Genomic DNA, 12763 nt, shown 5'->3' with positions numbered 1-12763 from the left:
CTGTTTGGAAAGCAGGGCATGATGTCTGCACTCCAATCCAGCATTTAAGTTATGTAAGGGGAAAAAACGAGCTGGGCTGATGAATAAATTATTCCATCAACAAGACTCTCTCCCTGAATGCCCTCTGCCCGAGCGCAGAGCATAAATATCCAGAGATGGACTGGCTACACTGAGGTATTGATTTCACATATTCATTACTACAAGCTGTAACTGTCTCATTATTGGTGCTTCAGCTGTTTGTGATTGAGGAAGTCTTGAATGTTGAGTCTCACAGTACATTTATTTATTTAACCTCACACTAATACACGGATAACGTTACCATAACCATAACATTAAAACCACCTCCTCGTTTCTGCACTCATTGTCCATTTTATCAGCTCCACTTACAGTATAGCTGCACTTTGTAGTTCTACAGTTACAGACTGTAGTCCGTCTGTTTCTCTGATACCTTGTTAGCCCCCTTTTATCCTGTTCTTCAGTGGTCAGGACCTCCACAAGACCAACACAGTGCAGGTATTATTTGGGTGTTGAATCATTCTCAGCCACTGTGTGTTGCTACTGGAGTTTGTAAACACTGTGTCCACTCACTGTCCACTCTATTAGACTCTCCTACCTAGTCAGTTCACCTTGTAGATGTAAGTTCAGAGACAACAGCTCATCTGCTGCTGCACAGTTTGTGTTGGTCATCCTCTAGTCCTTCATCAGTGGACACAGGACGCTGCCCGCAGGAGCATTTTTGGTTGGTGGACTATTCTCAGTCCAGCAGCAACACTGAGGTGTTTAAAAGCTCCAGCAGCACTGCTGTGTCTGATCCACTCAGACCAGCACAACACACACTAGCACACCACCAACACATCAGTGTCACTGCAGTACTGAGAATGACCCACCACCCAAATAGTACCTGCTCTGTGAGGGTCCATGGGGGTCCTGACCACTAAAGAACAGGGTAACAGAGTATCAGAGAAACAGATGGACTACAGTCTGTAACTGTAGAACTACAAAGTGCAGCTATACAGTAAGTGGAGCTGATAAAATGGACAATGAGCATAGAAACATGTTTTAATGTGATGGCTGACCAGTATATGTCCAGAGTCTTGACCAAACAGCCCAATAAGCATACAAAAAAGCAGATCAGTGGGCAAGATGTTGATGCGCTAATCACTTGGCCAGAATGTTAATGATATGCTCCTTCACCCTGAGGCACAGCGGAGTTTAGAAGCTCCTCAGAACGTTTTCCAACACGCCTTCTCATCCAGAACTGCCCCAGGGGATTTACGCAAGCAGCCATTGATAAACAGCACTCACAGCTCGTTAGCATTAATACGGTTAAAACGGACATCTGGAAAAATCTTTATTGACAGGTTTTAAATATAGATGAGCTGTGCTACAGCTTTTCTGCTCAGGTCCTTTTTTTCCAAGAACAAAAACCTAATAAAAACGTAGTCATCCTTAACTGTTCCAGGTCACACGTTCATGTGAAATCTCTGGTAGGAGTTATTATCATCTTTTGAGCCGTGTTGCCCTCAAACTTATTATTATTGATGTCTTCTTTATGTGACGCCTGACGCCTGATTTTCTGAAGTTGACTCAGATTCCTCGACTCCTCTTAATTTAATGCTAAGACAGCTGCAGGGTCAGTGATAAAGGGATGCAGCAGAGATTAAACCATCTTAAAAATACGTTACTTGTTTTTTAGCTATAGATTATAGTAATGTAAAGAAAATTTGTAGGTTATGCATCTTACAGTCATGATAAGGCTGTCGAAGGGAGCTCGGGCTTTGACGGGAAACTCAGAGTGATGTACAGACAATCATTACTGTACTCATAATTCTATGAAAATGAACCATTATTAGCCAGTTAACCAGATGTAACGTTTTCATTTCAGAGCAGTTGATTGTTATCTTATTTCTCTTTTCACGAGGCTGAATTTGGCCAGACTTTCTGTTCCAATTTAAATGATGAAGGAGCTACTGAAATAGTGCACAACTCCAATTCTGGAGGGCCGGTGTTCAGCGTAGTTTGGTGATGTTGCTGCTGTAAGTGTAAGGCCAGAAAATGTAATACAGTGGGGTGTATGAAAAAAATTACACAAGGTGTCGCTCAGTTCAATGTGTATTTACATTATTTACAACCATTTACAAACAAACAAGCCATTTCTCCAGGGATAAGCCAGGCCAAAATAACACACCAAACCCACTAACTCCACCCACAAATCTAACTAACCTAAGCAAACCAGAATCAAACAAAAGACAAGCAACTAATCTAACTCCCTAACTTAAACGAGAAACAACGAAAATGGCACTTACCCCTTTCCGGCACAGACACAATGAACAGAGACACTGTTTACACACACAGTCTACACACACAGTCTACCTGAGCTAAAGACCCAGAACTCAGGATACAAAACAACAGCAAACACCTGTCGTATCTCGACACTTGTTTGACCACCAAACCTAAGTTCTATCTATGGTTTGTAAAATAAAACGAATTCAATTTGTTGAAAGAATTAAAAAGAAATGAACAAACTATTAAATACGAGAAGACTAAGAAATATGAGAAGACTCTTCAGAATTCAGAAGTGCAGGTCCTTTATTTCTTGAGCATGGATAATGTTTTCCAAAGGCCGTTGGACGACACACCCAAATATACAGAATTTGTACACATGTTTTATACCCTCGGTGAAGGTGGGGTGACATCGCCCCACCTCTTTTTTGTCATCTCCTGGTTTCACAAAACCACCATTATATTCAAATTGACCTTCATATGTCTATCAAATAGGGTTTTGTGTGAACCATTATCTCCAAGTCTTGTCCGAATTCCTTTTTAAAAAAAACAATGTGCCAAGCACATGCTGGTACTTTTCCATCTCGGCTTTTTGGCCTTGAAAGGTTCACAAGTTCACTCGCTCCTTATATAGTATCTGTTTCCTCTCTTGCACCCTACTGAGGTTGTTTTAGGGCACTTATTCCAATGTGCTTAGGCCTTATTTATGATCTATCCTGTATAATGCATGGCATTTTCATTTTGAGGATTTTTCATTTACATCACACCCACCCAGCACACAGCCAACACAAGAGCCCAAAACCAAAAGTTTCTCTCTCTCTCCACCCTCTGCTCGCTCTGCTTCTCTCTCGTCTGGATTTTTGCTGCCTTTTTATTAGTTTCCTGGAGGGGCGTCTCTGGCAGCCTTCAGAATCAGGGACAGCTCCACCTAGGAGGGATACACAAACAGACACAGAGAAAAACACAGAAAGAATAAGAAACACAAAAAACAAGACACAAAACAAGGCACCGTAACATGCGTGGAGTAGCACGTAGAGTAAACGTTACCATGACGGCGAACATCACGAGAAGACCAGTCAGAGTGAGATGAGCAGCAGTGAGCAGTGCTTGTTTTTAATTGCTTTAAAATGAGGTCAGACTCAGGAAAACATCCATCACATTGTCCTTATTAAAGAAGGCCAAGAGGAAGACGTGTTCTGAGACACATAAGCTGGACCTCCGTCCCCCCGCCGTCTTTTAAAGCTCAAGAGCATAAACTTCATCTCCTCTGCAGACCAGTTTCTGCTCCGCCGTGTTGAACGGTATAAACTTTCACTACGACGCGACGCGCATGCGCAGAACGTACTTACACTTTCCGATAGGGAATGTAATCGGATTCAGGCATTTACACAGATATTATTCTTCTATTTAACGGATTATTTTGAGGTTTACCCACCTTGTTCAATCAGATAGAAATTGTATTCCAACGTGCCTCAGTCGGACTAGTCTATTCTGATTGAGGCGTTTACACGGACGTGTTCTATTCCAACTGAGCTATTAGTCGGATTATTAACGGATTATTAGGCCAACACAATAAAGCATATATGTTTGTAAAATTGGGCTAATAATATATGGTAAATGTAAGTATAAACAAACTGTGTTATGTTACTGTCATATGTGTTATGTTAGGCTCATTTTATAGAGCCTAAGGACCACAGTTGTTTATATAAACCACAGTGCTGTGTTTGATACTTTCATCATCGTGTCTGTGGGTTTAGGTTTGTTAAAATGGAGATTTAGATGTATAAATGGTTGCTCGTCCAGCCGTAGTGTGAATAGTAGATGAACATTTGGAGTGTAGGATAGTTTAAGAAGCTAAAGCGCTAAGTCTGATGGCACCATAAGGCTTTTCTTCTCTTGCCGGTGACACCATAAGGGCAGTTCCTGCTTCGATGCTGCCAACTGGGACATTTCTCCACAGGGTCAATTACGTACACAGATGAAGTCATGCCGTGCCACATAGACACGCACCACACTGTCCCACCTTATTGGGCGTCCAGGTTTGGACAGCTGTCCTCGTCTGTTACGGAAAAAGCTGGCGTAATAAAACACTGGGTAGTTTAAGCCCGTGTCTCGTCTTTGCTTGTACTATAGATGCTTTCAGGCCTGTAGAACGAGGCACGGTGCTTTAATTGCTGGATTTCTGTGTGCTCACTTATCAGCGGAAGAACACTGAAGCAGATAAACAGTGAAGGGTGTCACTGAGGCTGCTGCTCAAACAGAAGCGGTGAAATGAGCAACGTCCTCTCAGGCCCAGGAGATCGTGTGTGTTTTTCTCAGTGACGAGCTGGCCGATGGTCTGACCGCCTCGTTATCTCCAGAGACACATGGTGGTCAGAGAGGTGAGAGGAGGCCGCCTTGGCTGCTTAGACCGGCTGATGAGGCCTATTTAGGAAGAAAAACAACAATGAGACCATCCCACAAAGCAATTACCCCCTGATCACAAGAGAGAGAGAAAGAAAGGGGCAAGAAAAGGAGACTGACAGAAAGAGATTGCCCTTCCAGCTTATAATTTCCAGCTAAAACTAAAGAGAGCAGGGCTGTCACGATTAATCAGTTGAATTCAGTGACACAACTAAATATATATATTTTATATACTTATAAATTTATTAGAGGCCGGTGATATGATCTCAAATTTACATCACAATATTTTCCAGTCTCCGGACAATGACAATATCATGATGAAAACAAGCCAAAAAAAAGAACAATAGTAATGATGACGTCAGATTTTATAAGCGCACTGCAAATAAAAGTGAACTCACAAAATATGAGACGTTCTGCTTTCTTGTATTTTATTTTTCATGTTAATCAAGCAAAATGTCAACTTAAACTATAACCCAAGCTAAAAACTGAATCATAGCTAATCTGGGTTTTGACTTTGAACTGCAGCAAAAGCTCATCACAAACAAAAGAGAAGGAAAAATAAATCTTCCAAGACCACCGCTCCCGTATGCAAAGGGAATGTATTTCCATATATTTTTCAGTATGTGTCAAGTCTGTAACAGATTTCGATGTTAGGCGTATATGTAAATATAAAAAATTGGCACTGTTATGTTCCATGTATTTCATCTACACACACACACACACACACACATCGTCTAAGCCGCTTCTCCTTCTGGGTCATGGGGGTGCTGGAGCCTATCCCAGCGGTCATCGGGCGGAAGGCAGGGCATCGCAGGACTCATGAGTATACTTTTTAAAATGTTGACAAATATGTATGAGCAAATCTGGCTAAATACATTTTTCCACCATATTGGCTGATGTATATAGACTGGAAGCATGACTTTATTTAAATACAAAGAAACTATCAACTCTGAATGTGTTGCATTAAATCTGAAGGCATAAATGCTGGAAAAATTAATTGATTATATTTTTCCTGTTATGAGTTTTATGTTGCTCAGTTTGTTTTTCGTAATTGGGTAAGTTAATACATTGCAGTATTCACTGGCCCCAGGGGTGAAATTCAAGGATCAGCCCAAAAAGCCAGTCATGGCGCTGCTGTTGATAGCTGTTGATAGCTGGTGAGGTGAGGCTGTTGATAGTTCACCGTTTTGTTCTTATCCCAGTTTTGATGATGTGGTGAAAACACCATACTGGTGTTGACTCGATTCAAACAACAGAGCACGAGAGGGAGCGTAATATCTTTCATAATCAAAGTTCATTTGTGTCACGATCGGTCCCTCCCAGTCCTGTCCATGTGCTCGTGGTGTTTACTTCCCAGTCCTGTCCATGTGCTTCTTTGTTTTGGTTTTTAGTCCGGCCCCTTGTTTTGTGACTCCACCCCTGATAGTCTGCACCTGTGTTTCCACCTGTCCCTTGTTTACCCTCATGTATTTAAGCTCTGTGTTTTCCCCTGTCTGGTTGCTGGTCTTTGTTTGAATTGTTGTTCTGATTGTGGTGTTTGTTGTTAGATGTTTGTTTGATTGTTTGCTGTTTGGATTCTGTGTTTATCATGTGTGCCCACCCTGCTCTCGATCTTGATTACTGGACCCTGGACTGTCTTGACCCTGACTTTGGATTTGCCCACAATAAACATCGCATATGCGTCCGCCTCCTCGCTCCCCGTTACAATTTGTCACAGAAAGTAGTGCCCTTTTGTGTTCCTGATCCATAAAACTGTCGTATTTTCAGGTTCAGCTTAGCTTTTTCAGTATTGGCCCGATTAACCTGACTGGTTTTGTTCCAGTCAGTCTGTAAAGCAGCCCAGCTTGTTTACTGAATTTTATTGTGTTCGTTTCTGACCAGTTCCAGTCTTTTCGGCTGTTCACGTCTCTCAGCCAGAACACTGCGCTTAAGATCAACAAAGGGTTTGGAATTTGATGTGGACCTGCTGTCACACTCTTCTTCAGAGTCTGATCAATATGGACTGCAGCTCAGATAACGTCGTCAGTTTTCTGTTTTAGAGTCATTAGTGACCAGTGCTTGGCGGAGTGATACAGTTACTGTAGAAAAAGTGTGCTGTTATCACAAGAAGACAAAGCCTGATGGACACCCATAAGTACAGGGTGATTCAAAAACAATCATTTGGTTTCAAAATGATTTATTTTAATTTATTCTAATGATTGCAGATCAATGCAGTGAACCGTAAATGGTTTAAATGAGCATAAAGTTTATTATGTAATTGTTCAGGGTCTCAGTCTGAACCTCCTCCAGCTGTACGGACGACATCAACACCACAATCAAACTCATCCCATGCTGGACTGAGCATGTTGGGTGTCACTGAACTCACGGCTCTTAAAGTAGTTAATTTCTATTTTATGTTGTAAGTGTGGGTGATGTGGTAAAACTATGACATCATGAGACCTAAAGACTTTTTATATGCAATATGTATGACCATATTTCATTATTTCAGATTTATATATAAGTTGGAAAAAACGAAATGAAGAGGCAAAACAGTAGCGCTACATTTACCAAGGCTGTGAAAACTGAGAAGTACAATTTTTAATATTTAGGAATAGCACAATGAAAGACAAACAGCTGGTGAGAATAAATTGATAAGATGATGTCAGAGGGTGGACATGCAAGAAGCTACTTAGTATGCACTCTCTTTAAAAACATGGATGTTCAAGGTTCTTTAGTAAGGACAGTGCTTGAATGTAGAACCATGAACGCTCAAAGAACCACTTGCATGCTCGAGTGGTGAGATGGTTCTTCAGATTGATGAAGAACATGTGTATACGCTTGGATATAGAGCCTTTTTTGAAAATGGCTCTGTGTAGTACTAAAAACCAATCGTCTATTGTCAGAAGGTTGATATCATAACAATAGCAGAACCCTTTTTGTGCTATATAGAACCAGTTTTACAAAAAGCACCATATAAAAGTGCAGTTTCAGCAGTTACTCTACACTGGTTGTTGTTGTTGTTTATAGACTCTCCATAAGGACAAATCAGTGTTAAGTTACAACGGCACAGAGTATATTTCTGGGATATTTCTACAGCAGAATCAGCCAATTCTGAGCCAAGATTGGAAGAACAGAATTTTTTTAAATCTTCCAGGTCAGCGACTTCATGTATAGTTAATTTTTTATGTAGTCACATAATAATCATATAATTATTAACATATACCAGCCCCACAGTTCACTGCAGAGATTAATAAAGACGCATTGGCTTTATAAATGTGTTTACACATTAAAAAACAAGAACTGACCCAAACATGGACCAACTCAACTTCACTCAACTAACTTTTCCACTTCACCTCAGTCCATTTTAAATGAGCTCAGGCCCAGAGAAGGTGGCAGCATTTCTGGATCCTGTTCATATGTGGTTCCTTCTTTGTGTTTTAGAGTTTTAACAGCATTTGTGGATGCAGTGATGAACTGTGTTCACAGACAGTGGTTTTCAGAAGTGTTTCTGAGCCCATGCAGTGATTTCCACTACAGAATTGTGTCTGTTTTTAATGCAGCGCTGCCTGAGGGCCCAAAGATCACAGCCAGCCAATACTGGCTTTTGCCCTTGTCCCTCGTATACAGAGATTTCTCCAGATTCTCTGAATCTTTTAATGTTATTATGTACCGTAGACGATGAAAAGCAGAAGTTCTTTGCCATTTTGTAATGAGAAACGTTCTTCTTTAATTGTTGCACTATTTCAGTCTTTCACAGAGTTGTGAACCCCTCCCCATCTTTACTTCTGAAAGACTCCGCCTCTCTGAGATGCTGCAGTCATGTTATTGATCTGTTGCCAATCAACCACCATGTGTTTTTTTATGTTTTTTTGTTGTTCCCGTCCCACCTATTTTGGAACGTGTTGTTGGCATCAAATTGAAAATTTGCAATTATTTAAAAAAATAATAATTAAATTTCTCAGTTTCAACATTTGATATTTTGTATTTGAAGCATTTTCAATGAAATGTAGGGTTTAAATGATTTTCACATCATTGCATTTCACAGCGTCCCAGCTTTTTTGGAAAGAGGGTTGCATTTTCATCTGAAAAAATTGCACAGATAAATCACACTCAGTATGTAAAGGCCTTAAATCTGTCTTGATAACTCTGAACTCTGAAAAGCAAAACGTGGCATAATGATAACATATCGTCACATTGCCCACCTCTGCCGTTCCACTGTCTCGTGCTCTGAAAGGTCTGTCTTTATACAGCTCTATTTCAAAGCTCCTAAGTGCCTCGGAGACAGTAGTGATGTTGCCTAATTATCTATGTCACATTATTAATACCGGCCGTGGATCCTGACTAATTTCAGCAGGTTGTACGAGTGTCGGGAAATGATGGTTTTATAATTTTCCCCCCGAGAACATTTTAATTGCGGTGTTTGTTCAGATGAAGCTGTCAGATTCACAGTATGTTCCTCTAAAGTCTTTCCTCCCTGCTTTTGGGCAGAGAAAGACAGAGAGACCAAGGTCACCTCACGTCCCCACACACTCGCTATGGTTCTCACGCGACCACGGCTTAGACGTTAGGCTGTAGATCTGTTGATCACAAGTGCTTTAACATGATTAGAACAGGTTTACTGAAGCCTTGCTATGTTGTATTTACACCAAACAGGCATAACGTTCTGACCGCCTCCTCGTTTCTACGCTCATTGTCCACTTTATCAGTTCCACTTACTGTATAGCTGCACTCTGTAGTTCTACAGTTACAGACTGTAGTCCATCTGTTTCTCTGATACTCTGTTACCCTGTTCTTCAGTGGTCAGGACCCCCATGGACCCTCACAGAGCAGGTACTATGTGGGTGGTGGGTCATTCTCAGCACTGCAGTAACACTGACGTGGTGGTGGTGTGTTAGTGCGTGTTGTGCTGGTCTGAGTGGATCAGACACTGCAGTGCTGCTGGAGTTTTTGCCTGAGTGTACATTATCATTAAAGCAAAAGGGAGACATACTGCATCAAATCCTAAGACATCCTCAAACTAGTGTTAATATTTCAAAGGTTCTGTATTCTGTAGGATTATTTTGCTGAGGATATCATCTGAAATGAAAAGCTTGTATTAAGTTAAACTGAAATGCCAAATAGAATCAATTTTACTAGTGATCTCAGACTTTTGGACCGTACCTTATACCTCATATATTAAAGCCACATCTGCCCAGAATTATTTGGATTCAGCTTATTTATGTTTGTTGGATCACATGCCTTCATTCGTCAACACACCCAGCAAACTTTCATTTGTTTTCATTCGCATTCACATGTGGGCTCATTCGCATATTGTAGCCTTCAGCCTTATCAGTGTTGGGTTTCTCTACACCGACTCACCTAGGGCTTCTGCAGTTTTGTCATGGATTTCTAAAGGGGCAAACTTAAAAATGTATAACTAAAAAACTAATTGATGCACAGCTTTGAGTTTTTGCAAGGCTGCATAAATTAAATTTAGTTTTTGCTTGTTTTTCATCCTGACTGGACAGGCCCAAGTTTAAAAAGCAGAGTGTCACTGTGTAAAAAAACCCCAGCATGTATATCCTTTTTATTTCAACTTTACTTGACCACAGCAGCTGTCCTTCACATTGTGTGAATATTTCATGATGAATTGAGCAAATGTAATAGTCCAAAAATGACTACTGAAATCCCTAAAATAACTTACAATAAAAGTTGAAAATCTTTTTTTCCTTCTCCTGTAAAGTTGCCATTTTTGAGATGCATGTTTTCTTTGGACAACATCAAGATATTGCAGTAATGATTAACAAAAGCCCCAATTTCTGCTGTAATTTACTCGGCTTGTTGGAATAACAGTGCGTTTTATTCTCTGTTGACAGACTGCTGCAGAGCTCTGCACCCAGCTGGAGCTTCAGCCACTGTCCAGGGTGCTGAACTCCTAAACTGCCACCACTGCCTCAGCTCTGCTACATGTAAACTGACCTCTGCTGACCTTCCTCCAGCCACTGCAGTCTAACACCAACCACACATCTTCTCAACAATGGATGAGGGATACCGAGACCGAACGGCCTTCATTAAAGGTGCCAAGGACATCGCCAAAGAAGTGAAGCGGCAGGCGGGAAAGAAAGTGGGCCGCCATGTGGACAAGATGGCCGACGAGTACACCAAACGTTCCTACACGCGCTTCGAGGAGGAAGACGATGACGACGATTATCCCGTCCAGGCGCAGGATGGTAGCTACTACCGCAGCAACAGCCGTGCCAACGACGACGAGGGCGCCCACAGCGACTCCACGGAGGGCCACGACGAGGACGACGAGATCTATGAGGGCGAGTACCAGGGCATCCCGCGCAACGACTCGGTGGGCAAAGCTGATGGGCAGCCAGGGGGCACGGCCCACTCGCAGTTCCGGGACTTAACGCAGTACGAGGCCGAGCGGCGCAAGGACCAGGAGGAGCTGGCCCAGCAATACGAGACCATCCTGCAGGAATGCGGCCACGGGCGCTTCCAGTGGTCCCTGTACTTCGTGCTGGGGCTGGCGCTCATGGCCGACGGCGTGGAGATCTTCGTGGTGGGCTTCGTGCTGCCCAGTGCTGAGAAGGACATGTGCCTGTCCGAGCCCAATAAAGGCATGCTGGGTAAGTCATCTGTCACTGATTTTCTGCTGTAAGGCTTGCTTATGCTGGACTGCATTTTAAGCAGTAGGTGAGATGATTATGAATAAAACAAACCACTCAAATTATTATGAAGAAGGAGAGCTAAGAGTTCTTCAATCTTACTGCGTAAATAAATCACTGCATTGTAAACAAAATAATTCAGCATGTTTTGTTGTGAAACCTGGTGAGTTAAAGTTGTTCACAGTGATGGTGATGGGAACCAGATAGAAACCTCACAGAAGTTACTACTTGATACAGCCATGAAATTATTTAATAACAGCCTTGAGCTGGCATGCATGTGTTAAAATATATGCAGGGTGTCGTGAGTCCAAAAGTGCCCAAAAATCGCGATTCACATCACCATTACATATAAAAACTCAGAAGGCGTGTTTGTTCACTGGTGGTTTTGATTAATAGATTAATGTTAGATTAATAGATTAATGTAAACATAATGTTTATGTTGTGTTGTAGACACTGCAGCCTGTGGTTCCCATTACCAGCACTAGTGTTAGGGTCTAGATGAGGATGTTTTATATCTTATCATTTGAGCTATTTAGAAATTGTGTAAAATCTGTGGAATTTTTTTGGAAGTGTTTGTTCATTAATGTTCTCGGTACACAGCAGATACGTCATACAGCCACTGGCAGTCTGGGAACGATAAATACATGTTGTGTTGTTGGCTTGCGTTAGTTCTATAGTGTTTATCTCATTTATGCTGGTCTTGGGACAAGATAATGTTTTATATACACACAGGACTGTGTGAAAGTTTTAGGCATCTAAGCAAATTTTTAACCAGTTGACCTCAGCAGTGAGTTTATCACCATATACATTAGAATAAAGTCGTATTCATAATTCACATAAACAGAAAAACAATAAAAAGTAACAAGAATTTCTCGGGTCCATATTTTTCCTGGACACCTTCACAGCCGCCACAGAGACTCGTTAGTATCATCAATGACATCATGAGCTCAATTTACTGAGCACTGATTGGTCAAACCAGGAGCTGCTTTTTAACTACATATAATACTGGACTTCCTCGAGGAGAGGCTTGGAGATGGGTAAACAAACACACCAACATCCAGAAAATCACTATTTATATATATATATATATATATATATATATATATATATATATATATATATATATATATATATATATATATATATTCTATACTTTTTGTTTATTCAAATATTAACACTTTTCTCAGCAAATAAACACAAACTACAGAAATAAATAGATTTTGAAAATGAGTCTTGGGTGCCTAAAACTTTCACACAGTGCTGTAATTCAGTAGAACTAAAGAAGCGACGCTCCTGTCGACTGCAGTGTGTATCTGCGTATGATAAATACACAGTGGTGAAGTTATAAGGGCTGAAGTTCTTGACTCCCAGAAAAGAGGAAGAGGTTTGTATGAAGTGGGTAGCAGCTGCTAGGAAGGATGTTGATAAGCTACAAGAAATCTTTA

At 41.2% G+C, this 12763-nt stretch overlaps 1 protein-coding gene across 3 annotated transcripts in view; it reads left to right on the top strand.

Moving 5' to 3' along the window:
- sv2a (synaptic vesicle glycoprotein 2A) overlaps positions 1 to 12763 on the top strand; it is a 76973-nt gene that overhangs the window by 18028 nt on the left and 46182 nt on the right. For all 3 annotated transcript variants that reach the window (XM_017708736.2, XM_017708737.2, XM_037534043.1), the window contains exon 2: positions 10521 to 11279. In XM_017708736.2, coding sequence (XP_017564225.1) covers positions 10682 to 11279 — 598 coding nt within the window. In that variant the 5' untranslated portion in view covers positions 10521 to 10681. The remainder of the gene's footprint in view (positions 1 to 10520; positions 11280 to 12763) is intronic.

The sequence above is a fragment of the Pygocentrus nattereri genome, chromosome 24 (genome assembly GCF_015220715.1).
Source record: "Pygocentrus nattereri isolate fPygNat1 chromosome 24, fPygNat1.pri, whole genome shotgun sequence".
In the NCBI taxonomy this organism is placed as follows: Eukaryota; Metazoa; Chordata; class Actinopteri; order Characiformes; family Serrasalmidae; genus Pygocentrus; species Pygocentrus nattereri.
Note: the sequence above shows the minus strand (reverse complement) of the source record. Positions and strands in the feature narration are given on the sequence as shown.